The 19,893-nt window shown below is 39.0% G+C and overlaps 1 protein-coding gene across 3 annotated transcripts in view; it reads right to left on the bottom strand.

The window, feature by feature from the left end:
• Positions 1-143: 143 nt before the first annotated feature.
• LOC113545574 (nuclear receptor coactivator 3) overlaps positions 144-19,893 on the bottom strand; it is a 61,200-nt gene continuing 41,450 nt past the window's right edge. For all 3 annotated transcript variants that reach the window (XM_034311863.2, XM_034311864.2, XM_034311865.2), the window contains 18 exons: positions 16,750-16,850; positions 16,385-16,559; positions 15,579-15,755; positions 15,166-15,252; positions 13,840-13,980; positions 13,226-13,373; positions 12,544-13,085; positions 11,378-12,462; positions 11,179-11,290; positions 9,883-10,095; positions 9,692-9,794; positions 8,328-8,499; positions 7,729-8,064; positions 7,541-7,645; positions 6,434-6,644; positions 5,373-5,556; positions 3,768-3,906; positions 144-2,679 (listed from right to left, as the gene is read on the bottom strand). In XM_034311863.2, the coding sequence (XP_034167754.2) occupies positions 2,668-2,679; positions 3,768-3,906; positions 5,373-5,556; positions 6,434-6,644; positions 7,541-7,645; positions 7,729-8,064; positions 8,328-8,499; positions 9,692-9,794; positions 9,883-10,095; positions 11,179-11,290; positions 11,378-12,462; positions 12,544-13,085; positions 13,226-13,373; positions 13,840-13,980; positions 15,166-15,252; positions 15,579-15,755; positions 16,385-16,559; positions 16,750-16,850 (4,043 nt within the window). In that variant the 3' untranslated portion in view covers positions 144-2,667. The remainder of the gene's footprint in view (positions 2,680-3,767; positions 3,907-5,372; positions 5,557-6,433; positions 6,645-7,540; positions 7,646-7,728; positions 8,065-8,327; positions 8,500-9,691; positions 9,795-9,882; positions 10,096-11,178; positions 11,291-11,377; positions 12,463-12,543; positions 13,086-13,225; positions 13,374-13,839; positions 13,981-15,165; positions 15,253-15,578; positions 15,756-16,384; positions 16,560-16,749; positions 16,851-19,893) is intronic.

Below are 19,893 nucleotides of genomic sequence, written 5' to 3' on the forward strand. Positions count from 1 at the left end.
CTCTTTAGTTCATATTTTCAGCTTACACCATAAAATCAAGGTTTATCTAAATTTTCCACAAAGATGGTCTTCTGTTACAAAAGGAGAAACCATGAATTCAGAACTGATACACCAGAACCAATAAAAACACACAAAACTGTAAACATGTTTAAATAGAAATTTGTATTTACATCAATATTAACATCAAGAAACATGATAAATGCACTAGTAATTTACATCCTGACCCAGATAACAAGTGTGTATTACCCCCTCGTCACGTTTTAAAAATCTATTTCACTTTCCTTTTTGAACAGAGATTGCACAGATATTTAACTTTTTTTTTTTTTTCTTTCAAGAACATGGAACAAGTTCTGAAGGGAATTTGATTTTTGATTAACTTGAGAGCTCATTACAAACAAATAAAACCCCAAATCTGACCAGATCTTAAAAAAAAAAAAAAACAACAATAAAATGTTGAACATGAAGTCTTTTGTATGCTCATTGAACCTTTATAGCATTAAAAGTCAATTTCCACTGGCCACAAAATTAAAAAAAAAAAAACAACAAAAAAAACAAATACATTAATATAATGTTAATTAAATCGATATGTAAATCGCACAGCTATGTCAAACATCATAAAATAGAAAAAAAAATCTTTGGAGAAGTTTTAAATGTAAATTAATGAGCACTTCAGGAAAAAAAAGAAAACGGGAGAATAAAAGAAAACAGGGAAATGAATAATCTGGCCATATATGAGTAGAAATAATTTACACAAACAATTTGCAAAACTTAAGAAATATAAGAATATATAAAAAAATTGATTAGTTAATGTTATGTGAAACTGGTATAAATTATGACATTATAAACCATCCCTTTGAAATATGCTACAAGATTCTGAAAACCACTGAAAATTATTTATATTTATACGTATTTATATGTTGTTTTGAATATTTTTTAAATATTCTAGCAAACCAAATAATGGAACTGTTGTATTTCCGCTGCAGTTTTAGACGACATTTGGTGTGTGTGTGTGTGTGTGTGTGTGTGTGTGTGTGTGAGAGAGTGAATTTTCACATCGTTCCACTTTGAAGAAATTTAAAATAAATACATTTAACAGAACAGAAGGAGATTAAATCTCGGATGTTGATGTTTCTCGTCTTATTATATAGTGAAAGATGAAAGTGAGTTGAAAATAAAAAGCAGGGAAACGAATAAGCTGGGCATATACAAGTACAAATAATTTACATAAAATAAACAGTTTACATAAAAATATAAGAACATGAATTAATTATGTTAAACTGGTATAAATTATGACATTACAAACCATCCCTTAAAATATGCTACAAAGTTTTTAAAAACATGGTCAGCTACTATTTTTAAGGGGTGAACATTAGACTAAACCATTTTGTTTATTTATTTTTTTAAATATTGGGGTTGTATGATTATCATCCCGTGAATTTCCACCTTAAAATAAATACATTTAACATAACAGACAGTGATGAAGTTTTTATGTCTTACTAAAACTTTTACATCTCTAATTTAATCTGAAATACAGGAACGTTTAATACAGGAAACAGTTAATAAACCCAAAAATGTGTCTATAGTGAATCGTGTTTACAGTATACACAATCTGCTTTATCAGAAGATTTATCAGCTGAAGTTTCACCGTGTATGAGTTTGAGGAATAAAATATGTTCTAGAAAAAAGTGCTTGTTCAAAGAATAAAAAGTGGTGGCTTTTCAGTTAAGAAATTACTATTAATAAAATAAAATAAGAATAAAAAAGCAAAAACCCTCACCCTGCTGCTAACTGAAATAATCGGACACACTGACCTCTAACGCAGAACAGCTGTAATTTAAATACGAAGCCTGACAAAAACCTGTTGTGCAAAACCTGTGTGTGACCTACAAAAGCAGATATAATACATGTGCATCGTATTTACAAATTATAATCCCAGACCGAAGAGGAGGAAAAATGTGGAAAAAAAGAAGAAATGTGAATGTGAGCTCGATATTTCTAATACTGCAGTACCTTTACGTTGAGAAATCGAAGAATCCAGCGAGACGAGATTTATTGCTTCAATCTGCATAAAACAGATCATCTGTGCTTGCTGTTTTCATGTTTCATAATCATCCCGCTCCGACGGAGAACGACGAGAAAGTCCATTTCGTATTCATCAGTTCTCCGATAAGGCTAAAATGAGCGGGAAAAAAAAATATTGCAACACTCCTAACGCCGTGAAACAGCTCTGATGTTCCGTTAAAGTGCAATCACAGCTTCCTTTTTCTCGTCGTACCTTTAACAGGACAGAAGGTGATCTTACATCCAGATGGTCAACACGGCATGATATACATTCGCAAAAATATCAGTGTGTGTGTGTGTGTGTGTGTGTGTGTGTTTGTGTCATCTTTGCGTTCCTCTAAACAGCTCGCTTGTTCAATTTTGATCTTTTGATGAGAAACAGAATGAAGAAAGCGCACAGAGAAACAGAGAAAGATTCTCAGGACAAAGACAGTTATAGAGGATGTAGACGAATCCAGTATACATGTGTGTGTGTGTGTGTGTGTGTGTGTGTGTATTTACACTGTGTTACACTTAGTTTTACACGTAAGATCTGACCATTCAGGTGTGTATCATGTTTTATAAGCTTCACAGTGTCCCCATGGTGACGGCTGTCCCTCGTCCTCTTCATAAATATTTCTGTGAGATAGAATGACAAGGTTAAAAATAAATATATATAAATAAATTAAAATAATAATAATAATAATAATAAAAATAAACTTGATTTATAGAGCATGTTTCATAGGTTAAAATGCAGTTCAGAGTGCTTTACAAAGAAAAAAGGCAAATAAAAAACAGCATAAAGGAAAAAGCAGAAAAATTAGAAAATAAAAATGTAATAGAAATAAAATAATAGAATAAATATTTTAAATTTAATATTTTATATTTTAAAAATAACTTTAAAATGAAGTAATAGCAAATTAGTTAACATAGGGAATTATAGGTCTGAAAAAAATATATTAAATATTTAATACAAAAAAAAAAATTGCTCATTAGTCCAAGAATACAACAAATAAAACTAGAAACAAGCTAAAGTATTTAAAAAAGAATAATAAAGTAAAATATACAACTAGAGAGAAGCTAAATAAAACAAGATAATAAAGTAACCACAGTTATTAATCATTAAGGTAAAAAAATAGTAATTATCTGGTTAAAGCAGGAAATTATTTAATATTAAGAAAAGGAAAATAAAATAAAAATAAATAAAGTAAGTCATTTCTCATAAAATGTCAAATAATACAACAAATATGACGCTAGAACATAAAAACATGTTTGAAGCTGTTTTTTTTTTTGTTAACTGAAATGCTTGTTATGCGTTGAGGGTGTGCAAATGTTTTCGCACCCTTATGACAAAGCAAAATGAGGAAAAAAAAAAAAAAGAATAATGTGCAAAAGTTTGAATCTTTATTTAAACCACTCATTTGCTCTGCCGTTGTGTTTATATAATGAGAAACTCAGAGTTTCAAAACTATTTTTTGTTTCTTTTATTTTATGTTTTGAACCTGATTTTATTTGTAGCATTTAGGAAATTAATTTTTTAATAAACGTAGTGTAAAACAGAGCTACGCTTGACTATAGTTCCCTATTCAAACAACAATATTTTTATTTATTTACTCCCACACACATTCACGAAAATGTTCACTGGACCACGAAGCGCGCGCGCGCACACACACACACACACACACACACACACACACACACACACCCTGTGAAGGTGTCTCTCTCACCTGATCAGGGCCCATCGGCATCCTCCCCATCATGCCCATGCTCATCTGACCCATGTGACCCGCGTTAGCGCCGTTCATCATCATGGAGCCGTACGGCGCGGCTGAGCCCTGCTGCGCAAACGCCTGCTGTGGATACGAACTGCGCACAAAACACAAACGCTCATCACTACAACTACACAAAACACGCAACACAAATACAGAGAAGGATATTTATTCTTAGTTCCAGTGAAAAAAAAAAACAAAACACTGTACTCCTCTTACTGCGTTCACTCTGACTGTTTCTAGGATGTTTTATTAAATTTTAGTGACCTTAAAGTTAAACTCCACCCTGAAACACATTAAACATGCTTCCACTTTATTAGGAACACCTGTACATCTGCACATTTATGCAGTTATCCATTCAGCCAATCAGGTGGCAGCAGCACAATTCATAAACTCATGCAGATGGAGGTCAAGAGCTTCAGGTAATGTTCACATCAAACATCAGAATGAAGAAAAAGTGTGATCTGTGACTTTAACCGTGGCTGGTTTGAGTATTTCAGAAACTGCTGATCTACACAACTAGAGTCTCTAGAGTTTACACAGAATGGTGCGAAAAACAAAAAACATCCTGTGAGCGGAAGATCTGCAGGCTGAAAACTGACTTGATGAGACTTGTTGATGAGAGAGATCAGAGGAGAATGAGCAGACTGGTCTGAGCTGCCAGGAAGGATATAGTAACTCAAATAATCACTCTTTACAGCCGTGGTGAGCAGAAAAGCAAGGTTCGTTGTTTTGTGCATGCTGAGATGCTTTTCTGCTCACCACGCATTGTGCTGCTGCCATATGATTGGCTGATGAGATAACTGTATGAATGTGCAGGTGTACCGGTGTTCGTAATAAAGTCGATAAGTGTATATTAAAATATATTACATTAAATATATTTATATTTATATTGTATATTAAAATGAAGCTGGTGTTAATTTGATGATTGCTGATGTATTGTTGTTATTCCTGTGAGCGTTTTGCGGTTGTGTGTCGCTCTGATGTCAGAAGAGGACGTTGCTATTGCAAGCGCAGTTACAACGATGTTTAACCGTTAGCTCCTAAAAACAAGAGCTTCTTTTCTCACTTTTCTCACTGGTTTTATTTTCCAGTGACCTCCAGTGACATATTAATGTGAAATCCAGTGTAGAAGTAGGGGAGACGATGGAGCACACGCTGGACTCAAAGTCCCAGAATGCAAAGCAGCTATACGACGCTTGAAGCTTGAAGCTGATCTGTTTGAGCAGAGTGTACAGATGGACAGACCAAAGGACTAAAGGTAGAGGTTAGCACCACTAATCAGCAGACAGTCGAACGGCTTTGTGGGTAATGTAGGAAACTCTTAACCAAAGAGAAAACAGAGCAACATGTCCATGAAACTTTTAAAAAATATTCTCGGATGCAGCTGAAGATCACGTGATGATTATAAAGATTAATATGTAATGTGTTCAGAGTGGATTTTTCATTTAAATGTTAAAAAATTTGTTTCTTGTGTTTGTACTAAGATCCTCTCAGTACCAAGAGTTTAAGGAACTGGATCAGCTGAGATCATTAGAAATGAGATGAACACTGTCGTGTCACCTGTTGCGTGTCATTCCTCCCTGAGGCCAGCCCTTCATGTCGGGACCCTGGTACATGGGGCCGCCCTGCGGGTGCTGTTGCATCATGGGATTCTGCGGAGGCACCATGCGGCCTGGCATCATGGCGGTGGGTGGGCTGGGACCTCCAGCGGGGGCGAAAGACGGCTCACCCTGCTGGCCCATTCCTACAGAAATGCATAAAGCTTCATGTTTTAAAATCTCTCTACATGCAAACACATGTATTGTGTATAGATGAAACATCAGGACAGTGCTCTCAGAAGCACCAACATTAATACAGTGCCTTGCAAAAGTATTGGTGTTTTTCCTGTTTTGTTGCACTACAACTTGGAATTAAAATGGATTTTATTTGGATTTTATGTAATGGACCGAACAAAATAGTCCAAATTGTTGAAGTGGAATGAAAAATATACCTTGTTTAAAAAAAAAAAAAAAAAATCATAAAAACTGAAAAGTTGCAAGTGCATATGTATTCACCCCCTTTGCTATGAAACCACTAAATAAGATCAAAGGTCCAAACAATTCACTTCAGAAGTCACAGAATTAGTTAATTAAGGTCCAGCTGTGTGCAATCAAAGTGTCACATGATCTGTCACATGACATCAATATAAATACAGCATGAAGACCAAGAAGTTTTCCAAACAAGTCTGAGACAAAGTTCCACAAGACAGAAAAATGCAGCACATGTTGGTCATTAAGATGGCTATTTCCCCCCCAGATGTTCGCCAAGCAACAGTAAGAAAACAGCGAGGCAGATCTCTATTGATGCTATGGAATAATTAGCGACATTAGCTCCTCCGTTTTTTTTTTCTTTCTTGTTTCTACTGGCTCACCAGAGAGAAGTTTGTGAATTCACAGGTCAAAGTTCACCTAGAGCGATAGTGAATTGGCTTTTTTGCTGCTGTAAATGCTAAACTGTGTAAACGCAGAACAAACCAGATACTGATTTTGTTTTCCTGGAAAGTCCAGAGATAAAGATAAAACAGAAATATAGCTGAGCTTATTACTAAATCCTGCACGCTGTGATGTTTAGCCGTTCCTCACCGTAGTTCCCTCCGTAGCTGAACTGCTGCTGTCCCGGCTGGCCCATGCCCGGCCCGCCCATGCCCTCCATCCCCGTGGGGGCCGTGACGTTGGGTGGAGGACTGAAACCTCCACCTGCTGCCTGCTGCTGCATCAACAACATCATTCTGTGTCTCCGCATCTGCATCTCTCTGTTACGCTGAGCTATCATCTGAGCGTTCAGGAAGCCCGGCTAACACAGAGAGAGAGAGAGAGAGAGAGAGAGAGAGAGAGAGAGAGAGAGAGAGAGAAGATAGATCAGTATACAGTATATCGACAGATAAACATATCATGTATTAGAGATGCATCGATACCGATACTGGTACTGAGTATCAGTCGGATAACCTGCTGTTTTACTCGTAAAAATGTTTCATTCCCAGGTGATACCATGTGACACAAACCTAGTGTTCGTTCTCGCTCGAATGAACAGTGATCTGTACATATTCCACGATTAATGATCAAATCAAAGCAGACTGCAAACTGAAAATATCAAGAGAAGGAACTACAGCGTCTTCTTACGATACAAGTCACCTGCTAACACAGCTTAATGAAGCCTGCCGCCCTGAGCGTACAGAGCAGTATCAGTGAGTTATACAAAATAAGTGCCATGAATTTCATGCACACACACACACACACACACACAAATGTATTAGTGATGCGAGTACTGAAGCAAGAGTACAGAGAAACTGTCGCATATGTAAGAGAGCACTTCACTTCAGCAAGCACTGAGCACTGACACTTCCTTTACACTTCGCTCACAAGTCGAGGTGCAATTCATGACATCTAAAGACGGCACTCCCTGATCCTGCTCTGCACGCTTCGTTCGGCCGTCCTCGCACTCTCGTTTAATACACCGTAAACATAAAACTCATCACAAGGACGTTTTTTTCTAGTAACACATGACAGCAACCAACATCAACAGAGATAAATAAAATCTGTCATGACTCTGATTGATTAATAATAAGTAGGTTAATTATTTCATTAACAGAAATCACATACTCACACTCTGGGGAAAAAAAAAAAAAACGTCATCAATGCATCGCTGTAACGTACATATTATGTTGTGTGTGTGGATTTTAAAGCCTTTACCTGGCCTCCCATTGCCGGCTGTAAGCCAGGCCTCATGCCAGGGCCTGCTCCTCCCCCGGGATTCTCCATCTTCAGGCCCATACCCTGCCGAGCCTGGCTCATAAACTGAGGAGAGACGTTAAAATTTAGCTCATGGGCTTTACCATAATGTACAGTACACACACTGCGTGTGTGTGTGTGTTAGTTACCTGTTGTCCTTGTAGCCTCTGCTGCAGCTGCAGGCGTGTAGGCTTGGTGGCGCTCATCATCCTGGGTCTCATCATGGCAGCGCGAGGATGCCCCATACCCCCCATCGGCCCCATGCCGCCCATCCCGGGGTAGTTACCCTGCTGCCCCATCTGGTTGAGCATGGGGCTGTAGGGTGCAGGTGGAGGCGCACCCTGCATGGGGCTGGCACCGTAACCGGAGGGCATGGGCATGGATGGGGGTCCGGGGTAACCCTGGGGGTACATGGGCTTCTGCTCCATCACCATGGACGGGTCCTGGGTGGGGAAGGGCTCGGGCTGCAGATCTCCACCCTGACCCTACATCCAAAAAAAAAAAAAAAAAAGACTGAGGATTGTGACTTTTAGTGATGTTGAATTCTGGATTGTGATTGGTCAGAAGGTGTTGATTAATTTTCTATAACAGAACTATCACAGATCACAGGTTTATATTAAAGCAGTTGGTATAATGTGTTATCGGTTCTATGGTAACAGCACATTCACAGAATCTGATTGGTTTTTGGGGTACTATTGGACGTTTCTGAACATAACTAAGAAGTAATTTTGTGTGTGTGTATACACACCTGGCTGATGATGTCAGGGATGCCCAGGGCACGGTCGATCTCCTCCAGAGCTAAAACGTCGGTGTTGTTGAGCAGAGAGTCGAGCTGATCTAACAGAGCTCTCTCATCACTCTGACCCTCAGAGGTGGAGGGAGGAACCAACAACTCATCCAGAGTGTTCCCAAACTGACGTCTAAACACACACACACACACACACACACACCTCCTTTATATACAGCACTGAGATATGGCACATGCTTTATGCATGTGAAACATGCCAGTAGGTAACATGGGAGTCTGTTTTTTATTTATTTATTTATTTATTTTTTTTAAAAACACTGAATACAGTATTAATCCCAAAAGTCACATCAGTATATGGGGAAAGTTCCTCGTATTCAGAGTCGGGTTACGCAGCTGCTTAAGTTAACTCTACATTCAGATCATTAAGTCACCTGCATGTAGTTCACATCTCAGAGGTTTCCAGACTTTTCTTGAGTAGAAGTGTCCGAGACGGGATATTTAAACAAACCTAAGCATTTAATTTCATTTAAAAATGACAAATAAAAATACTAATATGATGACATATAAACGAAAAGAGGGCGAGTGTTGAAATAAATTTAATAGGAGTCTAGTATATCGTTAATATATTCCAGCATGAATAGTCTTAGTTATCACCTAGCTATAATGATCACATTAATAACTGCAACATTTGATTTAAAAAAATGGTTTCATTATTCAGCAGCACATTAAATCGCACTTGATCCAGTACATTCAGGTATTTTGCACTGTATTATTATTATTTTTTTTTATCATGGTCAACCGTTACTTGTATGCACAACTTAATGGAGTTATGAGATATTAGATCGAGGTGATGAAAACATAAAGAATGTGTGAGATGTATGCGATTCTATCACACAGTTAATTTGCTATTTTGATTTGTTAAATTAATGTCAGTGTTCATGTTAGTCCGATACGCTCTCCTGTACGGTTTGAAGGATAATCTGACCAAGCACTCATCCGTTACGCTTACACAGGAACGTGACTTTCTTTTATAATTTTATCCATAAAGCATTCACTCCTCACGATAAGCGATGTCTCTGATTAAGACGCATCTCCTCTCAGTGCACTTTATTTACTTGTTTTTGTTATTTAGGTGTTTAATATTGGTCTTGAATATCATTCCATTCACATTTTTGTGAGTGTATTTACAACCAAAATATACACTTCAGTCTGACATTGTGTTTAAATCAAACCGTCAGACAGTGACGCTGGTTTATCGAGCCGATACCACGCAAGAAAAATACGCTTCAGAATCTGAGACAAGTGCAATATGGATTACTTTAAACTGCACGTTTGTGATCATGGTGTAAAAGAGGATGAATGACCTGTTGTCCATCCCCATCATGTTGTCTGGCCAGGACGGTGACTGACTGTCTGGACACTGCTGCTGGCTGAACGGCCCCATCGCCATGCTCATATCACTGGAGCCTAAAGACGAAAACGTACATAAACACACGCTGCTTTGCTTTCCATCCACATTAACAATTAAACGAGGGAATAAAATAAACCATCGTACCCATATCCATCAGCTGTTGCTGCAGCATGGACCTGGTACCAGGAACGCTGTTGGATCTGTTCACCATGGGTCCTCCCATCATGCCCTTGGAGTTGTAGGAATCGATGGCAGGACGCATGATGGAGGGGCTACCAGTCGACCGTGGCATTCCCCAGTCTCCAGCCGGGCCCATGGGGGAGCGCTCCGGCATTCCCATTCCTCTGTTCATCATTCCTGGAGGAACAAAAGGAAATTTATACATGCATCAGTTTCCTGTTTTCTGCGGAGTTCGAGTCTTCTGTATTTTATTCCTGACTAAACAAAAAAATATCTGATATCAATTAGTTTAAGTTACTGCGAGCTGATTAGTTTTTACAGGAGAGTTCATTTAATTTAAATAACTTTGATTTTTTTTTTTTTTTAAATAATTTTTGTAATTGTAGATTGAGAGCTTCACAGGCGTTTGATCCGATAAACCAATAATAGGAAAGCTTACTTTAACTTCCATATACTTTATTTAAATCGTACTGGATGCTATTATCTGTAATCAACTTTTGTTTTCATTTTTTAGACTCGTTGTGCTTTAGTTATATTTTAACATAAAAGTCTATTAAAAAAAAAAAAAAAAAAAAAAAAAAGTGCAGCGTTGTTTCCCGTTTTTTTAAATATGAAAAAGATTTGCGGCCTTGTTTGGGTGTTTTCAATGGAAAAGTGGTAAATTTATGCACAATTAAAAATTTTCAAACTTCCGAAATTTGACATAAGGAAGCGCAAATTAATCTATCAACTATAATCTATAATCTATCAAGTTTCTATCCACTACGATCTTGCCCGTAAAAGTATGTAAAAGTGACTATAATACTCAGAGTGCACAAGAAGACTGCAGCGTAATGGTTTAAATGGTTTAAACGTTGATAATTCAACATTGAACGTTCATTTATTCATTCGTCTTCAGTAAGCGCTTTGTCCTGGTCAGGGTCAGAGTGATGATGGACGTCGCTTTCGTTAATAAAATTGAGAAATACTTTTGTTTCTTGATGCATTAGTACATAAAGTGCTGAAATATTTGACAACTACCATCATTTATTTAAAAAAAGTTTGGTTTCCATCACTCTCTTCCCATCCTGTCTTTATCCATCAACTTTTCCATAAATTTTTGCAATATTTTAGCGTTTTTGTTTTTTCAGACTTTTTTATTCAGGGTTTTTTATTCATATTTTCAAAATTCGCATTAAGGAGCTAGATGGAAAATTGTGCATAGTTTTTTTATGTTGCATTAGACATCATGGGAATATAGTGGATCAGAGGATTATTTACCATCATCAGCAAACGAATGAGGCTTGTTCCCTCCATCAGGAGCACCTCCTGCATCCCCCTGCTCCGGGAAATCTGTTCCAGAACCTCTCAGGCCTCCGAGGATGGTGTCCAGCTACACAAAGAGAAAATACAGAGCTGTTTAAATAAGCTTTATAAGAGACTAGAATTGTTTAGAAGGTCAGAAGTGCCAGAAGTTCACCTCATCAGGAGGTTCTGACTTGATCTTGCCCTCCATGTTCTCCTGCGCTCCTCTGCTGAGCGGAGTTCCACTGTTTCCCCCAGTGACGCCTTTCCCTTCCAGGTCTTCAGGCTTTGGTTTGATGTCGCTGGACTCTTTGGAGTTGGAGTCGTCCTTGTTGTTGAGAAGGTAGTGAAGCAGGGCGTTTGTTTTCTTCTCCTTGGGGCTGTGTTGCTCCTGCTTGGGTTCTGATGTTCCCGAGACTCCTCCTGGTCCTGCGCTGGTGCCTCCCGTTTCTCCTCCAGCGGCGCCCGCATCCTGGCCGAGCATCGCCTTACCTGTTGCCTCGGCGGTGATTTTTGCAACTTCGTCAGGTGTGTTTCCATTCTGGAGCAGCTTGTGGAGGATCTTGTGCTTTTTCTGGAGTGATGCTGTGTAGTGAGAAGAACCCAGTGCTTCAGAGGGTCCTCCTCCCGCTGCTCCGAGAACCTGGCTCTGATTGGTGGATGAAGAGACGCCAGTGGAAGACGGACTTGTCACGCATCCTGGTTCCTTGCCTTCCAAGGTAGCTCCTGTGGGAGGTCCAGGAGGTCCACTTCCAACCCCAAGTCCCAGCTCCTCGGTGGGTGAAGTGAGGAGCTGGAGCAACTTTTTGTGTCCCTTTCCATCTGGAATCTTCCGAGGAGGTTCCGATGAAGCATTTCCAGCTTCGTTGGTTGCTTCCCCGGACTCTTTGCTGCCTCCACCAGCTTGGCTGTCGGGTCGGTCTGCACTGCTGCTCTCTGCTTGGTGGGTGTGGCTGTGGTGATGGTGGTGGTGCAAGGGGTGATGCTGATCTCCAGGTCCATGACTGTAGGCTCCTGCTGGGCTTTTGGAGTCCCCATGTCCTGGCTTGCAAGGTTGGGAGGAGGAGGACGAGGAGTGGACACTTGGAGAACTGTCTGGTTTGTGTGCTGTAGAAGGGGACGTCAGGGTGGATGGCAGGGAGGCACCCACTCCTTCACTGATGGCCTGAAGAGCATTGAGGGAGCTGCTAGAAAAGGTGGTTCCACCTCCACCTCCTGACGATCCTCCGACACTTCCCGGACCCATGGGAGAATGCATACCTGTAAACAAGAAGATTAGATGAAACTTCAGCATAAATGTTAGCATATCAGGAATCCCATTTTGACACTCTTTTCAGTTACCTCCTGGAGAGAACTGGCTGGACGCCATTTTTGGACTTCCCCTGTTGCGTGGAGACATGAGGAGACCCTGCTGAGGTCCGTTTAGACCCGGGCTGCCTTGAGATGGGCTGTTCATGCCTCCGAGCCCGTAGCCTCCTGAGGCCTGGAAGAGAGGCTGCTGATGCTGATGCTGCATCCCAGGACCAGGGTGATTCATAGGATTCATCTGAGCCATGGGATTCATTTGATTCATCTGGCCCATTGGATTGATTTGACCCATTTGACTCATCTGACTCATCTGATTCATCTGCATCATTCGATTGCCCATGCTGGCCGCGTACATGGACCCCCCGCCACCCATGTGACCCATGTGCCCCATGTCCTTCATACCATAACCCCGATTCATACCCATCCCTCCCATACCACCCATGCTCCCCATCCCCATGCCTCCACCAGGGCCCATGTTCATTTGGGAGTTGGAGTTAGTGCCCGCCATGCCCTGCTGCCTCATGCCACCTTGCATCATGCCGCCACTTTGGTTGGTGCGACAACCGTTGGGCTCCCTGCGAGGATAAAATAAGGGATTCTTATTAATTTCCAGGTGATGTACGATGACCTGTGTGTGTGTGTGTGTGTGTGTGTGTGTGTGTGCGCGTGTGTGCATTTTCATGAAGTCTTCGTGAAGCGTGTACAACCGAGTCACCTCTGTAACAGGTGAGTAGATATGAAGCCCTGGGGCTCGTTGGTCATCGGGTTGCGGTAGAGCTTGCTTTTGGTCTGCGCTGTGACTGGGGTGCCGTCTGACAACGAAAATCTGTACACGGGGGTCTCTGCATGACCGTGGAGAAAGGCTGAGAAAAGAGAGAAAGAGAGAGAGAGAGAAAATGAGTAAATACATAGACCTTCAAAGTTCTATGAAGTTTTTTTGTTTTCATGAAAGAGAGAAAAATGTCTTATTACACTTAACAGTTTGACTTAACGCCCAGTGGCTGACGCGCACACACACACACAGGTTTATACTAAAAGATCATGTGAATTCAATTATATAACTATTTATTAATTCCTTTAAACCATAAAAAGTAATTTCAGACTAATTAAGACTTTAAAAGACTTCAGAAATATCCTTTTAAAGAATTCTTCATTTCTGCAGTGACTAGATTCCATGTAAAGCTGTTCTCTAAACATACAGAAGTCTTTACTCTGAAACTGAAGCCTGACGTGTAAAACAGAAACCACACCCCTTCGTTAATCTTTCTGTAATATATAAAAGTCCGATCCCGGCTCTATAGCGAGGTGTGTTTGTGGCAACGTACTGACCCTCGTGGTAGTGGCGTTTATTTGACCAGGGCTGTCCATCACTGTGCTGTAAAAACATCTGTATACAGCGTCTCAGCAGGTCCTCCCAACCTGGACGCATGGAGGCACGCAGGGAATTCTGGTCTATCTGAATCAGCTTGCCTGTTCAAACACACACACACACACACACCAATAAATAAAATACTTTCACTCACTCAGAGTCAATGCTTGACAAAGCTGGTGTATAATGAATTGATTTCCACATAAAGTGACTGCAAATCTATACTGTATTATATAGCAATCTACTGACTATCACATTAGATTCATTTGATTCATTTTGTTCATTTGACTGAACTGATTCATATATATATTGTGTTATATAGCAAACTATTAGGATTATTTATCCATCTATAATGTACTAAGTATTTTATCTATAACGTACCTATAATTTATTTATAATGTACTAAGTAGCAATCTGACCTGAATCCCATCGGATTTATTTGACTCATAGTTGATTTCATTCAATTAATTCATCTATACTGTATTATACAGAAATCTATCACCTGTCTAACTGGATTCATTTGATTCATCTGGTTTATTTGACTCAGCTGATTCATCTATATTGTACCATATAGGACTCTAACCGAAATTCCTCTGGATTAAATTGAATCAAATAGTTCATTTGACTCAAGTAATGAATCTATACTGTTTTATATAGACATCAATTTTATATAGACATTATCCCACTGGATTAATTTGATTCATCTGGTTCCTTTGAATCATTTGATTCACAGTTGATTCCTTTGAATCAGTCTACACTAGACATATTCAAATTGTTCCACAGGAGCCCCACTTCCAAGATTTAAAAAAAAAAAAAAAAGTAGGTGAAGTCAAGTGTCTCAGCTGGTGTTTTTTATTAGGTGGGAAAAATGTTTTTACATATTTTTGCATTCTGCTGTTAAAATGTGAAACTGTGCAGAATGTGTAAAGGCTGGCAGGTCTGTATCTGTAATTTATATATTTATTTTTTTGGTATTTTCCATCTCACTCGTGCCCCGCTTGCAATTCCTTTAGCTCAGAGGTATTCACACTGCAAAAAAATAATGAAAAATAGAAATCTATCACTTCTCTTATTGGATTCATTTGAGTCATCTAGTTTATTTGATTCATCTGGTTTATTTCACTCAATTGATTCATATATTCTGTACCTTCTCACCCGAATGCCATTTATTCAGATTTTCTAAATCAAATTCAAAAAGTTCAGGGTTTGACAGATTTACATTAGGTGAAGAAAAATCCAAAACATTATAATGATTTTAAATATAAATATTTCGGAGGTGTTCTGACCTGAGGGATCGTGTCTGGTGTTGAAGCTCTCTGTTCTCTCCAGTGTAGTCACACGTCGTGCCACGCAGATCATACACGACTGCAGGTCTGAACACACACACACACACACACACACACACACACACACGCACGCACAAAACAATAATATATATAATATAAACAATAAACACAAACAATAAATACTGTGTGTTATAGTGAAATAATGCATGTAGCTGAGAGAAGTTGATTATTTTTCTATAACAGCACATCCACAGGTGTTTTATTCCTTTTATACTACTGATTTTTTTGATTGTAATATTTCATTTATTAAAGAACATCATGTCACACTTTTTATCCATTTAATATTGTAGAATCGGCAAAACAAGTTAGTACCCGTCCTCGCTCTCGTTCTAGCAGCTATAAACAGTCCGTACCTTCTCCCTCCTCCATCATGGCTTTCGGCTGTGTGAGGGCGAAACACTGCATGGTCTCGTAGCGGGGCGTCCCGGGGTTCTCCTCGGCCGGACCGGAGCTGAACTTCACCAGCATGCGGCAGTTAAAGGTGTGGCTCTTCTGTCGAGGAGCTTCTCCTCCCCACGCCATGCTGTTCACTGAGGAACCAGAGAGATGCAGGAGAGATGGATTAGCAACAAATGAATAAACAGAATTATGTTCACACTACAAGAGAAACCTGTTTATTCTGTAAACTCACTTCCTCAAGCACATCTTTAACAGCTTCCTGTTCAACATATAATCCAGAGATGCTAGCATTGCTAGCAAAAACTCCTTTTGTCCAAGGTTCATGAATTCACAGGTCAAAGTTCATCTAGATATGAAGAAGTCAACATGAAGCCAAAATAACCTCTAACAGAAACAATGTGTACGGAAAGAAAGACCGAAAGAAAGACAGAAAGAAAGACAGAGGGACGGACAGTCAGACTTCAAGAAGTACAGACAGAAGGATGGTCAGAGAAATAGAAACAGGGAAGAATACCTCCCTTTTAAATATTGACTTTATTTCATTTATTACTGTTTACTGCTCTTTATAGGATTTTTTAAAAATGTAGAAACATTTAATTTCATTATTTTTGAAGGCGTCTTTGCTCTACAGCATTTCTTTACATGTGCCTAAGACCTTTGCCCACTACTGTATATCTGTGTGTGTATATGTACATCTCTGTGCTGGTATATATCCGTGTGTGTGTGTGTGTGTGTGTGTGTGTGAGAGAGAGAGTCTAACCGTTATTCCGGGGCAGGTTCTTGTGGAAGTCGTCTCGGTCGTCTTCATGCAGGATGTTGTACACGCTGGTGTTAATCAGCTCCTCCTGTGTGTACTGCAGGTACTGAGTGACGTTATCAGACACGAACACGATGCTCCCCTCTCTGTTCACCACAAACAGGAAGCCGTCCAGCGCCTGAGGAATCATGGGAAATGGAGTCTGATTGTTCAGGCATCACTCAGAGTACACTCAAGGGTTAAAAGAGGATGTAGAGTGTGTGTGAATGTGTGTGTGTGTGTGTGTGTGTGTGTGTGTGTGAATGTGTGTGTGTGTGTGTGTGTGAATGTGTTTGTGTGTGTTCTGCTGAGGGAATGGTTCATCTCACCTGGAGTAACAGAGGTCCGAGGTGGTCCTTATCGATAACCCCCTGACCTGTGGAGGACACGTCGGCTTTCTGGACGTCGTCATCGCTCGACGAGGCTTTCCCTGTTCCAATAAACACACACACACACACACACACAAAAAAAAAAACCCTGGTTACAGAAAACAACTGAAACCCGAATCGGTAGATAAAGAAGGAAATCTGGAAATTTCAGAAAATATCTGATCAAATACGGAACAATGAAAATGTCGTAACGTTTGTTTATTTTGATTTCAGTATATAAGTGACAAATAATTATTCTTGTAGTTTACTATCTTTAATTGAAATATTTCATCATTGCTACTAACGCATCAAGTGTTAGCATGTCTCTGGTAGCTGACACGCTGCAGTGGCTGAGCTGCATTACTGCATTACGTTTAGTTGCCATTTTGTCCTTTTGTGCTCTCTGTGAGCCTTTTGCCTTTTATGGAGTTTTGTGGGCGTGGCTAAATGTAAATGCCATGTTTGTATTTAGCAATTTATGGATGATTTTTCATTTATCAACATAGACTAGTACGAAGAATATCAGTGAAACATTTTTTGTTGGGTTTTAGTAAAGTTGTTCTTTTAAAGCAACACAAAACAATTTTATAAATGAAGATAAATTAGGACGCATATTATCCAAGCAGTATTTATCTAAAACTCAAGTCTGATCATCTGCGACCGATATTGTGGATTATCAGAATTATTAACTCCTTAAAATAAGCATTAGTGATAATTTTGATACTGATCAGGAACTATTGTGTGTCATGGCATCGATGCTGTTTAAACAATTCCTCAACAACTAGAATAGGACAAAAATTAAACATTAAACATCATTAGCTTAATAGTGAAAGTGCTCATTTGTGTCATTTTCAGGGCCACTGTATAATCCATTATTCTTCTCTAAAGTCTTTCCTGTGTGTGTGTGTGTGTGTGTGTGTGTGTGTGTGTGTGTGTGTGTGTGTGTGTGTGTCCAGTAGGGGGCAGTGCAGCCCGCGCTGTTGTGTGTGTCTCTCTACATGTGTGTGTGAGGAAGAGGGAGAGAGGTGAGGCGAGAGGAGGCGAGAGGAGGCGAGACACGTCGCCTGGTGAGTCTGTGTTCAGGAGGTGAGACGGGTTTGGAGGCAGCGAGTGGAATGATTTCACCTGATGAGATCCCAGGAGGTGCGAGCACAGAGCTCGAAAGTGGAGAGGAAGGAGACGAGAGGACGAGACCAGAGAAACTTAAAACAAAAACAAAAAAAATTCAGATCCTGTGCTGAGGTACTGAAAGTAGGCGGAGTTTCTCAGAAGCATGTGGGGGCGGAGCTTAGGTACAGGGTCATTTCTTTTTTAATTTAAAAAAATTGTAGCTTAATTTATCTTAATTTATAGCTAAAATTTATTTTCTGATTCAACACGAGATAGCAATTTTTAAAATGGCGTTCGGAAGCACAAATAATAATAATTTAATTTCAGTTTTAAAATAATTAAAAATAAAGAGAATATAAAGAGAAGTACTGTGCGGTACTTTTGTGATAGAAAAGCCGTTCTACTCAGAGGCATTATTAATAATACTACTACTACTAATAATAATAATAATATCTGTGAGCATTGTATTTGACCAATCACTGAGCAGCACCATTTTTAGCCCCGCCCACATGTCCCTGTTTGGTTCTCATGGTACCAAAACCAAATTCAGCACAAATAACTGTAATGATGTGAGATCCTTGATTTGTTTCTGAACCTCACTAACCTGTGAAAGAGTGCTAACAGAGAGAGAGAGAGAGAGAGAGAGAGAGAGAGAGAGCGCCTTTTCATTATTCACTTCCTGTAACCATGGCAACCGCCTCCATAAAGTCCGAGGCAGCTGCATGGCTCTCGTCAAGCCTCTCCACATGGTTTAGCTTCTCCATCACTCCTCCTCTTCCTCCTCCTCTCACCCTGACCATCACTCTCACTCCATCATCATCATCATCATCATCATTTCCTCTCCAACAAGCTCTTTTTGACTTTACAGTAAAAAAAAAAAAAAAAAAAAAAAAAAAAGTAAATGATCAAATCACATGACTGGAGGAAGTTTATTAGCTGAATATAAATCTGATTTTCTGCTGGAATTTGGTGTAACGATCTTATACTTAATCCTAGAAAATTATGACCTTGGACATTACGTCCTGCTGATTTAACAACCAGAGAAAGAAATGAATGAAGAAAAATAATAATAAACTGTATTACAGAAGGATTATATGCATGTGATGTGTGTGATATCGTGTCGTCATGCATTCAGCTTGAACTTAACAACATAATTCCACTTTAACTTACAAATAGTTTTACTTCAGCATCACTAATCCATTATTTTCCACTAATTAAAAAAATTCTGCTTATAGTTTGATTCTGTTTTTTTTTTTTTTTTGCTCTGATGAGAAACATTAGACACAAAACAATTTTATAAATGAAGATAAATTAGGACGCATATTATCCAAGCAGTATTTAAAACTGATCTAAAACTCAAGTCTAATCATCTGCGACTGATATTGTTGATTATCAGAATTATTAACTCCTTAAAATAAGCATTAGTGATAATTTTGATACTGATCAGGAACTATTGTGTGTCATGGCATCGATGCTGTTTAAACAATTCCTCAACAACTAGAATAGGACAAAAATAATAATTATATTTTATATATATATATATATATATATATATATATATATATATATATATATATATATATATATATATATATATATATACACATACACACACACACATATATCACTTTTAATACTAACGAGTTAAAGACAAATTAAATAACGCACTAATCGTTATTTATTTCGTGCTCAGCTTCATTCTTGGATTAGATCGGCAAAGTGAGCTAACTGTATTAGCTACGTACTCTCACCAGAGACCCCGACAATCTCTGCTACTTCTATCCGAGATTTATTTATTTTTCTTCCAAATGTCTCTGTACACATTTAATAATAATAATAATAATAATAATAATAATAACAATAATAATAACGTGAAGTCTTATATAACAGGAGAAGATGAAACCATGCTTAGAGGTTTGTCCATTTTTGTGTGAAACAGTAAACAGGAACTAACTGCAGGTAGGAACTAAAGTCGTGAGGGGAAGAAACGAAGAA

Source organism: Pangasianodon hypophthalmus, chromosome 16, assembly GCF_027358585.1.
Source record: "Pangasianodon hypophthalmus isolate fPanHyp1 chromosome 16, fPanHyp1.pri, whole genome shotgun sequence".
Taxonomy (NCBI): domain Eukaryota; kingdom Metazoa; phylum Chordata; class Actinopteri; order Siluriformes; family Pangasiidae; genus Pangasianodon; species Pangasianodon hypophthalmus.